The sequence below is a fragment of the Orbicella franksi genome, chromosome 2 (assembly GCF_964199315.1).
Source record: "Orbicella franksi chromosome 2, jaOrbFran1.1, whole genome shotgun sequence".
Lineage (NCBI taxonomy): Eukaryota > Metazoa > Cnidaria > Anthozoa > Scleractinia > Merulinidae > Orbicella > Orbicella franksi.
Genome location: NC_138146.1, coordinates 8677012 through 8694511, shown reverse-complemented (window position 1 = coordinate 8694511; position 17500 = coordinate 8677012). Strand labels below are relative to the sequence as shown.

Genomic DNA, 17500 nt, shown 5'->3' with positions numbered 1-17500 from the left:
TGTAAATCAGGCAACAGATATGAACATGGTCAAGGGGGATGTTAACTTTGCTTTATTAACTTTAAATAGGCATCTCTCCAATGATGTGAAAATACCGCTGTTAAATTGTTTTGTAGACATGCACCTTCTGTAGTAGCATTAAACCGAAACAGAGAAGTGGAAAATATGGAATAAAGATATTGATACATAATTTTGTTTATTAGAGTTTTTACCGTCAAACCAAGTGAAGTGTACCCCTCAAGATTACATTAATGATTTTTGAAATGGCTAGCGTGCTCAATATTCAAATAACCAATTCATTATTGCATTCTTGAAACGACTAGCGGGTTCAATATTCAAGTAATCAATTCATTAATGTAATCTTGAGGGGTACGCTTCACTTGGTTTGACTGCAAAACCATTCTATGGTGTATTGCAGGCAGGTTGCTCTCCTCATGGCCTAATTATAGTTAATTATTGTCAAAAGTGGTTTTCTATATCTTGTAGAAGTTCTCCTTTTTTTAGTGTTGATATGCAGTAATTTATTTCTATACAGGTTCACCTTGTGATACTAAAGTTGGCTTAGACAGACGAACATTTGTGTTCAAGCATGGTATTCAAATATTGAATGATGGTGATCTCAGTAACAAGGTAATATTTCTGTACATCTGTACTTGTACCTGTACTTGAAGTAAATATTAATGTTGTGCTTGGTATCCAGTTCACCACAGTGATGAGATTTAAAATCCTACATCGTAAACAGACCCCAGGGTAATGATTTTATAGACTTCTCATTAACCTATACAATAAAACGCATAAATGTTGCAGTTCCTAGAGAGGTATGTTCAAATGTTTGTAATAGGCAAGCGCAAAAAAACCACACAATAATAGATGACTTAAAGGGGGGATCACTGCTCCGCAATAGGTGTGACAAGCGAACTCCCATTGCATGACCAAAGCCTAACTTATCTTCCCAGCAGTAAAACCCCCACTGGATTGGACAAGTCGGCAAAAGGGGAAAGCTTAACTCTAAATGGCATTACGAACTAAAACCTCTGGCCAGCGTCGTGCTAGAGTGTAGACATTTGTGGCTTGCTCATTAGCCTACTATATCCCCAGCACTACAAGCCGACACCGCTAGATGTGCTGGATTGAATTAGGTAAAACGAGAGCAAAATAGCACCACTGAATAGCGAAAAACAAAGCTTGGGGAAGTCACTGCGAGACTTAACTGATAGCGTCATAGAGAGGTGAACCCAGTTTATTCAAATACATGTAATAACAACAATCAAGCCTCCAAAGGGAAGAAGGGTGGGTTGCAATTTAGAAGATTAAATAATCCTTACAGTACCACTCAAAAGTAAGTTACCACCCTCTTGCGAGACAAGAGTCTTGTCTCACAAGAGCTTAAAAAAACTGTAAGTATGGCTGCCTGAACTTCTCGTGAGATTTTAATAGCCTATTGTAAAGCAAACAATGCAGCAACAACACAGCAAACCTTTGTGCAATCTGACAAAGCTTTGCTTGCGAGCGCCGACGCTGGATTTCCGATGTTTACCACGTTCATAAAAGATGTAACTCCAGAAATTTTACAACCTACTTGGCTTGAGAATGGTATCTGTGAAAATATACCCTGCAAATTTTTCAGTTTTCGATCAAAAACATATCGATGACTTCCACATTGTCCAGACCTGTACGCTGAAATTGTTTCTTTTGCTGATCGATCCCAGCGGCTTCTTTCGCCAAGCGAATGCTGCATAAGGCTAGTGAATGATACTAAAGTTGAAGCTAGAACTCTTTATAGCCAGACAGCTGTCTGGGTTTAGGCCAATTGTGAATTATGTACCATAGAAAGTGAAGATCTTATGCAACTTTGAACGAGACATGAATGGATATATATGTAAAAAAAACCAGCCATAGAAAATAGGTGATATTGCTGTACTAGACACAGGGTGAGATGAAATTCAAAAACTCCACTTGCCCTTTGGGCAAGCTTTAATTTCATCTTACTAGCCCAACTCTCCGAGGAACTAGCCTGAAATTATTTTATTAATAAGGATAATTAAATCAATTTAATATGCAAAAATAATGTTAATTAATAATATGGAGCTTAGATAAACTAATTCTCTTCGATTGCCCTTTTGAATTAAACCATATACAGTAAAACATTTAGAACACTTAATGTGTGGTTCTAGAGAATATCCATACCCCCCACGGAGGGTTCATTCCCAGTTTGACCCCCAGTCCCCAGGATTTTCTGTTCCAGGGGGCTTCACATTACTTCCCCCATCCCCTGGAATTTCCATGACTTTTTTACTTGGGTCCCCATACCCCTTGGAAATTTCATATCCATAAATAACAAGACCTAAATCATTCATTTTAATCTCCTAGGTACTGTAATAAAATTTAGCCGCAGTTATTCATGCTTATATTGTAGATGAAGACACAAAGCAGCATATTTTTTCACAAACAAAATTATTGTAAACCTTGATTTATTTTGGTGTCATGACTTACGTTATTTTACCGTACATTATTTATGGAGATATTTACTAGGTCAGGATTAAAGCTCCTGGGTGATGAAAGATTAAGGCTCTGAGATTTAATTTTCCAAAAAGTGACTGTGGAAAATTCGAGACGTAAATTCATGTCATGTTAACAATGAGTTTGAACTAACAACTGACTTAGAAGCATGTCACTCCCACATGGCATAGCGGCTGACTTTTTCTTCATTCAAAGAAGTTTTCGTACGAGAATGTAAGAAAGTATTGAAAATTTAAGCTCTTTTAAAAAACCCAGTTGAAGTTTTAATTTATGCATAGTCAAAACAACATGTTGAATTACTTTACACATGTAGTCATAGTGGGAAAGTAAAGCCGTCACAAAAAATGTTTTATTAAAACAGCTGTTTGCCAAATATCGCTGAAATTTTTCCTTCAGGAAAGGAATACGTCAATAATTAAAGTCATACGCTTTGTCTTATTTGGAGTTTGTAAATGATAGTAAATTCATTTTATGCCTTAATGTTTTTAATTTGTCACATGTTTCATGTATGTGAAACACAGTTTGTTCAGTCGTACTATAAATAACCAAATGAAATCTTGGCTACCGCTCCAGTGCTCCTTGCTCAGGGTTTTCAAATTGAAATAAAGTAGCAGGAGGAAATCATAAAGTAGGTGGCACACTCTAGGGATATGATAAAGGAGGCCACATGTAGAAGAGTGCCGGAATGGCTTACCCCCTCCTGCAGAGGGGGGGGGGGGGGCATTTGAAGACCCTGGACCAAAAAGTGATTTTGTTGGAGGCTATTGTACACTTTAAATATTTTAACAAGAGTTTATTAAAAATGTGCTCACTGCAAGTTGAATTTCTCTGGAAGTTCACTTCTAAAATACTTCATACAACTGTAATGCTTTTCGTTCCATCGGTACTTGTTACATTGCAGTATCAAGTTTGGCTTGCAATTAACTGTAGTAACATGACTCAGCTGTAATTTTATAAATAATATTATTTCAATTATGCAAGTTCAAGGAAAAAGGTTTTAATATGAAGATCGTTTTAGTTTTTGGAATGAAAAATAGCTGCAGATGAATCAGGTGGATTATCGTGAAAGGATTGAAGCGATTACCGGTGATATCTTTCCTGTCACATACATGAAGTATCACAAAAAATCAGCGATTTCGTTTCGTCTCGTTTCTGCTTTGATTTTTCGATATTTTTTGAGTTTTTGTTTGTCTTAAATTCCAAGGACTTTTGTGATGGAGGCCTTTATTGTTAAGACACCTTTCAAACCGTCACTTAGGATACGTTTGGAGTAACATTTCACGATGAAGACTGCTCTCACATTCACCACACAGATGCTAAGAGAGCTGGATCAATTTGTGGTCAACTTAGCTCAAATACTGGCCGATTGTTTTTTTTTTTTTGTCGTTTTAAAAACTGGAACAGCACATAATATTAGTTTACCTGTTTGCCTTGGTAAATTTTCAACAGTGCTAATTTTCAATAGTGCTTCGTTGTGGAAAATGTTCAGGTGCCGACAAAACTGATATATGTACATTTACGTAATGCCTGTCAAAAATTTTGCTCTTGCTTCGAAGTTCTAAAGGTATATTCATGTATAATAGCTGCGCTGTTAAGATTTTCACCATTTTATTTATTTCCTCAAAAAAACCAGATCATAACTACGTTGGCAAAACAAAATTGTGCATTAATGAACTTTGCGACACAAAGTACCCGGTGCAAATGCTTGAAGTAGCCGGTGACTTGCGCTGGATGCCAGCTGATTTTGAAAACCCTGCTTGCTATTCACAGTCACATATGCTTCAAGCTCTGCTTCGGAGCTCTGGTGAAGCTGCGAAGGCTATAACCCCCTAGGTGGTGGATTCATCGGGTTACTGAAACCGAAACTACGGAAAACTTTGCCCAGTCTCTATTGCAAGTAGAGATCAAGCAGGGATCATGAGAACTGAATTATGACCATAAGGTGAGAACGAGAATGAAGCGAAGCCCCCAAATGAAGTTGCTCTCTCCGAAACTCAGAACCTGAATAGGACAATGGGATGTGCAAACCCTATAGAAGTCTGGAAAGTTGGTGCAACGTTAACTGGCCGTAGAAATGAGGATGTACGAAAAGGACCCAGAAGGAGTGGTTGTCTGACGAGACATACAGGAAGATTGAAGAAAGACCAAAGGCCAAACCCATACTGAATGATGCTTGAATGAGACAAGGAAAACGTGAAGCAAATAGATACTACAACGAGAAGAATAGAGAGGTTAAGAAATCAAATCAAAGAGACAAAAGGAACTTGATTGAGAGTATTGCACAAGAAGCAGAACACGCGGCTAAGAACAATGATCTGAGAACCCTATATATGACAACATGGAAACTTAGCGGGATAAGATGCAATCAAAATCGCCCTATTAGAAGTGAAGATGGAACTCTCTTGATGAAAATGGAAGACCAGCTTCAGCGATGGATGAGACATTTTGAATCCGTATTGAACAGACCAGTGCCAAGACAATTACCAGATCCCCGACCTGCAGACGTTCCCCTGAGCATCAACACGGGACCTATTTCCAGAGGAGAAATTAGAACAGCCCTCACTCAACAGAAGAATGCCAAAGTTCCAGGGGTAGATAAAATCCCTCCTGAAGCATTGAAGGAGGTAGGTCCTTGTACTGTGGAAGCACTGCATAGAATTTTCAATTTCGTATGGGAGAAAGAAGAGATTCCAGACAACTGGAAGAGAGGTCTTCTAGTAAAGCTGGCGAAAAAAGGCGACCTTAGTTTGTGTGGTAACTGGAGGGGAATAATGTTGCTCTCAATACCCAGCAAAGTCTTAACCCAGGTCATATTGAACCGAATGAAGGTGTTTGTTGACGACGTCCTGAGAGATGAGCATGTGGGATTTAGAAAGGATTGTTCTTGCATCGATCAAATTTTCACACTGAGGATCATTGTAGAACAAACAAACGAGTGGTCATCCCCCTGTGCTTGTTATTCTTGGATTTTGAGAAAGCCTTCGATTCTCTGGATAGGAAGGCTATGTGGAGGATTCTTTGTCATTACAGTGTACCTAATAAAATCATCAACATGCTTAAGGTTCAGTATCAGGGCATCACTTGCCAAGTACTTCATGCAGGAACTATGACCGAGCCCATCAAGGTCAAGACTGGTGTGAGACAGGGATGCCTTCTTTTGCCATTGCTGTTCCTTGTGGTACTTGACTGGGTGTCGAAGAACGCATACGAGGGTAAACGTTTGGGACTCCAGTGGTCACTGACCCAATGCCTAGAAGACTTGGACTATGCTGATGATCTTTGCTTACTAACACACCGACTGGCTGATATGAAAGTGAAAGGGGAAAGATTACAAGAGACTGGTGGTCAGGTAGGGCTCAAAATCAACATCAACATCAAGAAAACAAAGGAGATGCAAATTGGTGTGAGGCAACAAGAATCATTGGAACTTCATGGGGAAGCTGTTGAAAGAGTGTCCAAGTTCACGTATTTGGAAACATCATCAATGAAACTGGTGGAACTGACGAGGACATAACAGCCAGGATAAGAAAAGCGCAATCGACATTCTAGATGCTTATGCCTGTGTGGAAGGAAAAATGTATCAGATTGCAAACAAAGCTCAGGATTTTCAGTACGAATGTGAGGTCTGCCCCTGTGTATGGTTTGGAAACCTGGAGATCAACGAAACTACTGATCAAGAAATTGCAGACGTTTATCAACAAGTGTTTATGGAAGATCTTGAATATCCGTTGGCCAGAGGTCATTTCAAATGAAGAACTATGGGAAAGGACACAGCAAAGTCGTATAGAGGAGAACATTAAGAAAAGAAAGTGGAACTGGATTGGGCATATGCTACGGAAGCCTGAGAATAACATCACCTGTTCTGCCCTCGAGTGGAACCCTCAGGGGGTTCAGAAGAAGAGGCCGCCCAAAGCAATGCTGGAGGTGAAGTGTGCAAGATGAGCTCGCCAAGAAGAATATCACTTGGATAGAGGCAAAGAGAACTGCCAAAAATAGAGTCAGGTGGTCCATGGTTGACATCCTATACTCCCCATTAGGAGCGAAGGTGGCCTAATGTAATGTCATATATGCTTCAAGACATATGCTTACTTGAGCAAACTATTAACTACACGGATAACAATGAAAATATGTGATAACCTTGTTACAGCAAGTTTTTGTCTTGCACCGCCGCCGCGCTGTCAGGACATGTGATCAGGAAAAAAAATTGACTTCAGTCGCTTAAATTTTACATTTTACTCTATCTTAGAAAAACATTCCCATTGTTTCACTTTCTCTCACGAACTGTCTGTTAAACACAACATATGAAGTTTACCATTAGGAAAAAAGAAAACAAAAAAACCCAAGCAACAGTGTTTCACTCATGTCCACTTCATGCTTGCCCATCGGGCTACCTGTGATAAGACAGCGCTAGCGTGACCGATCGTTTCACTAGTCCCGGGCTATCGGACAGCCTTTTCGTCACTTCCTGTAGGCAATGTTGAAACATGTATTTATGAAAAGGCAAGTGTTCATTGTCTCTTTGAGTTAAGAAAGACAAAAGAATCCATTGCGTTCCATTTAACTATTACACTTATAAATAACAGTAATGACCAAGCGGGGGCCTAGAACGTCATGCTCCATTATCTGTGCTTTAAAGACTTGTTTTAAAGCCTTATTTAGATGGTATTACACTTGAGCTGACCATTATTTGTAGGTAGTTATTTGCAGGCTACGTGGTGGGCTCTGGGCTGGTAAAAAGAATAAAAATGCATTGAATCATAACTGACTTTCTCGCACTGTAACTAATTAGTCTCCCGTTTTTAGATTATGTCATTCGGTTTTACTTTTGACTCAGTTTTGGTAGTTTTCTGGTGTTATTGAAAAATCAAGAAGAATCAAGGGAGCAACTGGATCCAAGATGGCACCTGCTCCGATTCAAGACTTTTAGAGTGTGTTCATTGTCACACAAATTAAAAAATAAAATCAAAAACCATTCAGTGGATAAAGTCAAGAAATTGTGATATTATAGACAAAAAATAAAAAAAGGTAGTTCTACAAGTGTAAGGTGCGTGTGTTGTCCCAAAGTTGAGATATTCGTGGAAATGTTCCGCGCAAAATTATAGAACCTAGTATGGAGCCGCCATGTTGGTGGACCTCCTTAGTCCTCCAATATGGTGGCTGGAAAATAGTGTTAACATCTGGGACTTACTTTGGCTATCTAGTTGACTGATTATCTGAACCGAACCAAAAAACATTTACACAAGCACTTTTCCTAATACTCTAACCCTTAAAACGGCTGAAAATCATGAGATCCATGCCCCTAGCCATGTTGACCACGAGAAAAGAGTTGCATGGTTTTCTATTTCTATGCATGCATGTGCAGTGTTTCCGCCAGAGCGCGCCATTGCGAGAATCCCGCGCTGCAATCAGAGATGGCCCCCAGAAAAACTAGAAAAGGGCCAATTTGGCCCTTTCCTTTTACAAGAGTTCAGGCTTAACACAGGCATAGTATTTAAAAGCCATCCCAGGGCTCGAAATTGCGACCGATATGGTCGCCAATGCAACTAACATTTCATCCTTGGCGACCAAAAACTTCCAAATGGCTGGCCATGTTTGAAATCGCCCTTTAATGCATTGCAAACCCTTGATCATTGACTATGTCATGTATGCCTAAGGACTGTTCTTTTGTAATGTACAGATCCTTTATACTAGTATCTGATTCAAAAGAAACTTTATTGAGTTGAAACACTTCAAAAAGCACTTATTAAATTTTATCACAGATCCTAATAAACTGCTTTACTTTCCTTGGTACCCTGATGCATTTTTTCCTTCTGTAGCTTTCAATTTATTGGCCCCTTTCCTAAAAAAATTGCCCCCTAAAAAAGGTCTTCAGGGTCCACTTTGGCCCTCAAGTAAAATTTTCTGGCTGAAACACTGCATGTGGTTCTGTTCCTATAGTTATGGTGCTCCGCTTGGCAGCCCTTTGGGCCGCCGGAGCTCCGCTATTACTGAAATACAATGTCTTGTTATCTGTAAGAACATTTACTTATTCACGAGTTTGCTTTAAACTTGTTTTAACAGGTTGCTTCTGAAGTTGTGGGATTTTTACTAATGGAGGTAAGAAAAGCAGAGGGTTCTGACTTCATAACAAAATGTTCTAGGTTGATAAGAGTAATAAACAGATTGCTTTTGGTGTCAAAGGTAAGGTTTTGCATTACTAACATTAAGGCATTGGCTTGAATCACTCTTGCAACTTTGTTGTCCAATCAGAAGTAAACTAGAAGAAGAAGAAGAAGAATAGCACTTTATTTAATGAGGGTAAAAACAATTTACAGTTAGCACTGACAAGCTAGTGGCCCTCATTACACTATACATAAATCTAATACCTAAATAAAATGACATAAGACTAAATACTGAGTAAAGTTGACTTAAGAAATAGAGAAATGGTTCAGCCCTATGTATGAATCCTTAAGATAATTTAGTACATAATTTGCTGAAAAAGCTTAACATTCTTACTGGATGTAATATTGATAGGGAGCTTGTTCCACTCTTTCACTGCCATGACTGCTGACTACACTGGAACCAGTCTTATCCTGAGTCACTTGCACACATGTGACTGTTCACTGGAAAACATAGTTTAACGCTTATCCGTTAAACGGCTAAAAACTAACGGATAACTAATGGATAGTTAATGGCCTTCAAAGCATTCTAACGCTCTGTGCTAGCATTCTAACGGCTGGCAAGTTCTGCCTAACGGCTCGTTACAATTTTCTAACGCTTTGCCCTAACAGTCTAACGGCTTAGTAATCCTGCCTAATGGCTCATGAAAACGATCGGCAACGGTTTAACGGCTGAGAAAAAAATCCAATGGATAACGGTGAAAGTGCCTTAACGTTTGCATTTGATCTGCTTGAGCATTAGCAATTGGCGCCATGCATACTGTACAGCCAAAGAACAGTTTTATAAATCGCTACAGAAAAGGGTCAATATCCCTACGGAAATTTAATGCCAATTACATTTATAGCCGTGAAATGGAAACACTACTCAAAACAATCGCTAAATTAGTTGAGACATGGGCCCATGGCCTCGGATAAAGTCCGATGTTAGTGAGATGCTAGCAAGCGAAAAAGCCAAATCACGACTAATAAGTTTTGTATCGGCATGAATTCCATAATCACTTCATAGCACAATGCATTGCAACGCGATGGTTCATGCTGGACATGTCAGTTTAACATTTGTCGCGACCTGACGTGACAAAGCTTGCGTCATTGGTAAAGTGTTGGTTCTGATAGTCAAAGTCAACAGCATGTCAAAATAGTCGTTAAAACATTCCCCATGAATTGAAAAGTTTTGAAACCAGTCTCTTGAATTACACTGTAAACAACTTTATGCAAATTTCATACTCAATGTGGACAACCCCAAAGTTCACTACAAGCATTTTGTCATCTTTGGCGGAAGTCCTTAGTCGTGCATCCCAGTGTATCAAAATAGTCATAAGAACATCCCGCTGCAATTAATTTTTGGAATGAACTACACTGTAAACATTCTGCCAGAATTAAAAAGTTTTGAGCTTACAGTAATCTCTTGAATGACACTGTAAACAACTTAATGCAAATTTCATACTGAACTGTGGATGACTCCAAAGTTTTACAAGCGTTTTGTCATTTTCGGTGTCATTTGATCGATTCATTCACGTCATACTTTATCGGTGAATAGCACACAGTTTTGTCGAATCTCAAGCTAGATTATTAAATGCATACAATAAACCTGGAATTAAGTCACTCATCTTATTCCCTCTTCAACTACATCACTCACTTAGTCTCCGTGATCCTAATGAGACTATCCCTGGTGCTCGCTCACTTTAATACCCCATTAGATGTCATGCATTTGCACTGTAGCTTATGAAGTCAACTTCAGGCCGAGACATAGCTCACGTCTTGCAATACACGGATTTCTTTACTTATAACCTTTGCTGGGCTCTTCTAATGGATAGCAAACAGTTAAATTACCGTTTAATGGATGCTAATTTTTTCTAATGGCCCTGCAGTGGTAGGCTTTCTGTTGTAACGGTATGATGCTAATGGCTAATGGATACAGGCTAACGGCTAACACTTGCACTATCCCCTCTAACGTTTTGACTTTTACTGCTAACAGTTAAGTTAACGCCTGTAACGTTTATGAGAAAATTTTCTAATGGGTAACTAACGGATGGTTAACGGTTTGGCTCGTCTAACGGATAAGTGTTAAAGTATGTTTTCCTGTGAACGGTCGCATGTTCCTGTACTTCTTGCTGGCCAGATAAATCTGCTTAAAGTTGATATTGATTTACCGACATGTATCATAGAGTGGTTTTCAATTGAGTGTCAAAAGTAATCAGGCAATTACTTTGATTTTGGTTTTGGTTTTACTACCGTTTAAGATTGGCTTGGGTAGTCTAATTGGTAAGTAGTTTCAATTGCTTTCGGTTTTACTATGCTCAATTGAAGACAGCTTGATATAAAGTCATACTGTTTGTGGTTTATATACTTTTCTACAGACAAAGATTTTTCAATCAAATGTATACACACATATTATGTATTTGTTAAAGGACTGTGTACATTTACCTGTATCTATTTACAATTCAGCAGCATTTTTCTATTTATGATGGTACCGATGCTTGTGTTTTAGTTGGATGCATTCCCTGGTAGAACTCTTGCGGAACTAGCAGACCTGTTCTTAAATGCCATCAAGAGTGGTTCTCTGAGCAATGGAAAGTGAGTAGCCCGTTGAAGAAACATGAATCAAAAATGTTGTACAAAACAAAGTAAAGTACTTTAATAAAGCAAACATTAATAACAACTGAAGTGACATGAATTTGCCATGAGGGTCTCTTGATTTTTCTTCTGTTTGTTTGTAATTATTTACTTTGTATTCCACTATGTTGCGTCTTTTTGGCTTGTTTGTCTCGCTACTTAGGTGAGGGTAGTTCTGAAAAGAACTGTAGTTAGTTACTGACGTTTCGACAACCTAAGGGGAAGTCATATTCAGAGTCAAGTGAAGAGTATTTGTCAGTCGATGATGTTTTAAGTCTGGTCTGTTGAAAGTGATTGGTCAGTTTAGCCATGATGGTATTGGCTGAAAGACTCATGTACCCTCACCCAGACGATCACACTATACGAACTACTGATACTCATGGGTTCAAACCATTTCTACTAGTTGAAAAAATAAGCCCTGTATTCATGCAGGATTTGGTTATGGGCTGTGAAAGTCATTTGGCAGAACATACATACTCATGTATGCACATACATCTGTCATTGTTTTGACACCTGCCAACTAGTGTAAATATTGATGAAATGACACAGCTATCAAGTCATTTGTTTAAGATACACAATGTATAACAATGTCTTATTTTGATCTTTAACAGATCATTAGAGCTGTTCCCCAAGATATTGTCTGCTGTAGCAGCCAAGGAATTCATCCCAATGGTGGGAGGTATGATTGATTGACCATTAAGTTCTTTACTAGTGCTGAGTGATGCATTTAGTATTAAAAAATTCTGCTGACATACTAATCTGATTAGTAGAGCTCTCATGCACTTCTGCCATAAGTGTGTATTGGCTGGAGGTCACATTTATAATGGAAGCGTTTTAGCTTTTCTCCAATGTTGAAGAAAGTTTAGAAATATTACTGGAGTATTCAGTTCCTTAGAGCAGTAATTATAAGAAAGGAAATTGACTGTTATGTGACTAAAAAACCTTTAAAAAGTTCTTATGAACATATAAGCCTGTAAAAATATCTGCAAGTTTCACACAACAATTCAGTCTGTGAGCAATTTAACTTAAGGGTGAAGTTAAATACCACTTAATATATAACCACCAATGAAATACCAGGTGAGCTTTTGCACAAAAACATGTATGATATATGATATCTTCACACAAGAAGGATCATGTGTACTAAAGGCACTCCTTCAGTGCTAAGAAAATCTGTCACTTGGTAGACTTTTGCTCTGCTCCACTGAATTTTGGTTAAAACAACTTGTACTGGGTTGAACAGTTTCTTCTCTGGGAAGAAAAACACATGGCACAGAGTTTTCCAACCACTTGAAAAACAGTTGAGGTGAGAAAGCTGCAGCAAAACTGCAGGCATTTTTTCCTTTGAGCACTTTGTTATCAAGTTCTTCAAATCAACTCTAAATAAAGACTGCTTTTCATTGAAACAAAGACTGCTTTTCATACAAGACTTGGAAAGAGTGAATGAATTTTTATGTTTGAATTAACATGTGAAATTTTTATCCAGTTTTGTGAAGTACTAGATTGATGCCCTCATTTGTCATGTAAAATACTATCGCATGACAGAAATTGTCACTTGTATATTATTAATAAGTAATTAAATGAATTTTTTTCGTGCAATGTGGAATAAATAATGTAAACCATTTGTAAATTTTTCAAAGACTTCAAAGTGCACTTGCCCTACAGGCTCATGCATGTTTTTAGTCTTTGAAAAATTGCTTCCTATTGAATTTGATATTTCAGGTTTTGCCATAGATACATCCCTGTTTCAACTTCTATAACTATATTCCAGTATAGCAAACAATGCCCATCAAATAATTATGCAGAAAATAAAATGTTTTTCTTCTCTTGCAATCGAAAACTTGTGTTTAACTTTGTAAATGTAGATGGTGGAGGTGAAATGGCAGGCCAGGAATATAAAAGGCATCTCCTCAACACTCTTTGTTCAAGCAGGTAGTAAATGCCTTTCTTATAGTTATTAAATCAAGTTAACTTTCTTTTCAGTCAGTTAAGTTTTGAGTCAGACAAGTAATGCAATTTGGCAGAATGGTGTAGAGAAGTATTACATTAATGCTACAACCCAGAAGGAAGACACAGTGAAAACCTTTCCTACAGAGCAACACTCAGAGGAACACCTCAGGGTTTTGGCTATTGTTATCATCAGATACTCTTTTGTTCCTCCTTTTCTGGCTCTACTGTACATAATGGTAATATCCACTGACATGTAAAACCGAGACAAGTAATAATTTTGAATGATTGATTGCTTCCCCCTGAGAGGTGAGTATTGCTTATTATTTCACTTTCTAATACAGTGGAACCCTGCCTTTTGGCCACCCTGTTAATGCAGCCACCTTGTTTTTACAGCCGCTTAATTCTGGCCCGAACAAAAGCTCAGTTAGTCATTTTCTTATTTAAAGAATCCTTTAACATGGCCACCCAGTTAATACGGATAGATTTTTGTGGCCCGTTGGTGACCAGATTAACAAGGCTCCACTGTACTACTCTTACTAACTATGCTGAAATTCTACTCCATCATGTATGGCTTATTGACCAAGTGTGAGGTCAAGATGGCAGGATATTGGCCAAGTTCTTTTTTTACGTGTTTATGTACCGAGATGGAGTCGAGGTCCATAAACTCGCAAAAAAAGAGCGAGGCCAATATCCAGCCATCTTGACCGAAGAAGCTTGGTTAATAAAGGATTTATTATATGGCTTTAGGGGAAATTTCTCTTGCGGGACATGGCGGGTAGTCCCGAGCAGGCAAGATAGCTCCATCTTGCCCGCTTGGGTAGCCAATCACAGCACAGGATTTGATTCATTTTGCCCTCTCATGGAGCTAGCCATATAATAAAAATAATTCTTCCACAGCTGTAAGCAGTTTCTATTTTAAAAGGTAGAACTGTATTTGTAGCACGTTATTAATTGAAAGTTGATAACTGTGTCTATGTTTTTCATTATTTTTCATCTTATTTTCAGATGGGATCCACAATGTGCAATTCATTTGGCTGCCATCTTCAGGTAAGTCTATGTCACCTTGCATGTCTATATATCACTAACAATCAAGGGTTGGATTATTGTGTTACAATCTGAGTCTAGATTTAGTAATTTAAGTGTTAATTTTTTGTGTGTGATTAGTCTAATCTAAGATTGCTATCTAAACAGTCCATCTAGAGAGGTGGACTGTTGGAATTGTATCTGAGTCCTGTTCTAAGAGGTTCATACCATTAAGCAAACATTTCTGTATCTTAGGTAGTTCACTAAATGGAACAAACCACAATACCAGATTTAGTTTTTTTCTGGTACAGATTGAGATTTTTGTCCTGAAAGATCAGTAGAAGTAATATCAGTCTCTAGTTAACAAACTGATGTCAGTTTTCCATGCATCTGTCCTGTTATTGATCATGAATTTTGTCATAACATTGTCAAAGTAGCTGTGGATCCACAAGGTGATAGCCAAGTGGATCCGCATCACCTCGTGGATCCGCAAACTACTTTGACAATGTTATGATGAAATTCATTGTCAATAACAGGACAGACCCATGAAAAACTGATGTCAATTTGTTTTTTACGATAACAAATTGTCAAACTGTCCGCTCTTGCTTGTTGATGCTTTGCATAAATCATAAATTCATGTGTCTATTCGCTCATTGACAGTGAAAATTAGCCAATAAGTGCTTAGAATTTCTGCAGTTATCATAAAAAATACATGTTGATAATAATAAAAAATGTTTTCTTTTGCTTGAAACATTTGACGTTCCCTATTGCTTCTCTATAATACTTGTAAGTATGATCATCTAGATCTAGGGTTTCCAACAGATGACTCAGTCTGTACATTGACATTGGCCATTGGATTCCGCTCGAAATTCAAGTAATAAGTGCAAAAATTACTAATAACCTACTCAGCATGGTAACATTTTGAATGTTATTTGAAGCATCTCACTTAAATTCATAAGTCAGCCAGCATTTAAATTCTCAAGCATTCTTGAGAAAGTCAATGTCAAACCTTGTAAATAATTAAAACTGTGTCTTGCTTTGTTTTGAGCTAACAGGAAATTCCGTTATAATTAAAAATAATATGCTTGCCTTCAAACTCAATTTTCTCTCTGTTGAAGCTGACGTCCTGATAAGTTCTCCTTAACTGTGTTCAAAATTTTGCCATGCTTTGAGGTTTTTTGGTAACTTTATTTAGCTTTTATTGCATGAATGTTTGACGGGAACCACCGTAAGGCAAATGAGCATAATTATTGGTTAGTTCATTTCTTTCTAAGACCTGGACCTGGTTGTTCAAATTGCAAATAACGGTGTTCAATTCACCTGATAACTCACTCTCCAATGTATAGTGAAGCTTTTTGGCTAAATCCCGCAATAGACTATCTCCATTGTCTTTTTTGTTCTTGTAATACTACATGTGTAAATTTCATGTGATTTTAGGGATGTGCCAATGACTTCTGATGAGTTACGGTTTGTTATGGAGAAGATTGTAAGGTTAGAGCTAAAACACCTTTTTGTTTCATGGCACTGTAAGTTTTACATAAAAGCTTGCTTTAATTTTTGAATTTTAAACTTTCAAGATGTGGTTGAATGTTGTAATTGTTGATGACAGCACCTCAGTACTAATGCCAAGTTTCAGAAGAATATTTGGGGCTTCATTTAGGGTTGGGCACTGGGCAAGTTGACCAGCTGTGAGGATGATTTTGGCCACCTGGTTTCATCAACCAGAGGAAAGTTTTTCTTATGATGTAGTTTGGTGCAAAAAGGTTTGCCCGCCTGTGAAAATCAATGAGACCCCTGGATATATCACAAGGCAGGAAAAATAAATTGAAATCCAGTTGCCCAGTGGGCCAGTACATTTCTGTTTTCAGTTGCCCCCACTAAAATATTACTTGCCCACCAATCACCAACCTTCCATTTTCACTTGCCCAAGAGCAAAATTTACTTGCCCTGGGCAATTGGGCCTGTGCTTTTTCCTGCCCTGTATCAACTTAAAAATTTCAACAGTCAGGTCTTGCAGGATGTGTCAGTGGTAAGGCAAGGTGGCCAGTTGCATGACCTGTTTCTGTTTTATATCTTACCAGCAAATTTTGCTGGTAACTTATAAATTCATTTTTTACTTGGTGTCGTCCTTGGCGTTGCTGTCATGGTTGCTTAAGCTCCCTAATATCTGCATTGTGAAGGACCTTCTTGCAAACTTCATTTCATCCATCTATGTGTAGTGATAGCTACTATTTAAACAGTAGAGTGTTTCTGTATGGGCTGATAGTTGCTCTGCAGAAATTTGATGTTCTTAAAACAAATATTTGCCCGAGAAGCGAAGCTTCAAGGGCAAATATGCTAGTTTTAAGAACAACAAATTTCCAAGGGGCAACTATCAGACCGATAGTTCTGGGACATAAACACTCTACTGTCTTTATTGTTCACCACTAAAGTTTCTTCCACGTGCCAGTTAAAAAATCATATCGAATTATTTTCAACTTTTTTAGATGAAAGCCGTGAAAGCCAAATGTAAAATTTAAAAAGGAAAATAAACAAAACCCACTTAATACAATTTCATTTGTTTATATATTTTTGTTGTAAGCTTGCTTGTTTACAGAACATTTTTCACACACAAGTACTATCCTTCCGGGTATTTTCCTCAGATGGGCACTATGGGCTGATAGTGTCTCTCTGTGGATGAACACTATTGTGTCACATGATCAATTTAAACCAATAAGAATCGGAGAAAATTTAGTGGTGAACTATAATAGTCAATAGTACTGGTGTCAATATTGGTCTTCATATTGTAGAGCAATGAGAGACCTTGATTTTCAAGAGCTTCCTCCACTTGTGTATCAGCTACTGCTGCTTTCTACAAAGGTATTACATCATTTCTAATAGTGTTAACATATTATACCAGATGGTACATGTAATTCAAGGACTAAGCCTGAGTGTGTTTGATAGCAAAGAATATCAGTCGTTGTTTATCTCATTAAGGGTCACAAGCAGCTAGTTCTGGAGGGAATAACATCCTTTTTTAACAACATGGACAATACATGCCGTAAAGAAGACAAAGAAGATAGGTGAGTTATTTTACCAGTATGTACATGTAAGAGGAAGCAATCTCTGTAAGTTGACATATGACCAGTCATGTCAATTGACCACTGCTTGCCTTGCGTAGGAAATTTGTTATTTACAAAGAACCTGTCTTAGAAAGTAAGAAGCTTTAATTTGAAATGTGAAAGTAGGCTTTCCAATCA

At 38.0% G+C, this 17500-nt stretch overlaps 1 protein-coding gene and 1 pseudogene across 4 annotated transcripts in view; one reads left to right on the top strand and one right to left on the bottom strand.

Moving 5' to 3' along the window:
- The window catches only part of LOC145479929 (uncharacterized), a 4681-nt pseudogene extending 4154 nt beyond the window's left edge, over positions 1-527 (bottom strand). Inside the window, exon 1 of the transcript XR_014048480.1 lies at positions 1-527. This exon is cut by the window's left edge and continues 2794 nt beyond it. The product of XR_014048480.1 is annotated as an uncharacterized LOC145479929 (transcript).
- LOC145479885 (Fanconi anemia group I protein-like) overlaps positions 1-17500 on the top strand; it is a 72270-nt gene that overhangs the window by 7681 nt on the left and 47089 nt on the right. For all 3 annotated transcript variants that reach the window (XM_081458359.1, XM_081458358.1, XM_081458357.1), the window contains exons 3-11: positions 536-630; positions 8581-8616; positions 11167-11252; positions 11903-11970; positions 13154-13220; positions 14244-14285; positions 15699-15752; positions 17051-17120; positions 17238-17323. In XM_081458359.1, the coding sequence (XP_081314485.1) occupies positions 536-630; positions 8581-8616; positions 11167-11252; positions 11903-11970; positions 13154-13220; positions 14244-14285; positions 15699-15752; positions 17051-17120; positions 17238-17323 (604 nt within the window). The remainder of the gene's footprint in view (positions 1-535; positions 631-8580; positions 8617-11166; positions 11253-11902; positions 11971-13153; positions 13221-14243; positions 14286-15698; positions 15753-17050; positions 17121-17237; positions 17324-17500) is intronic.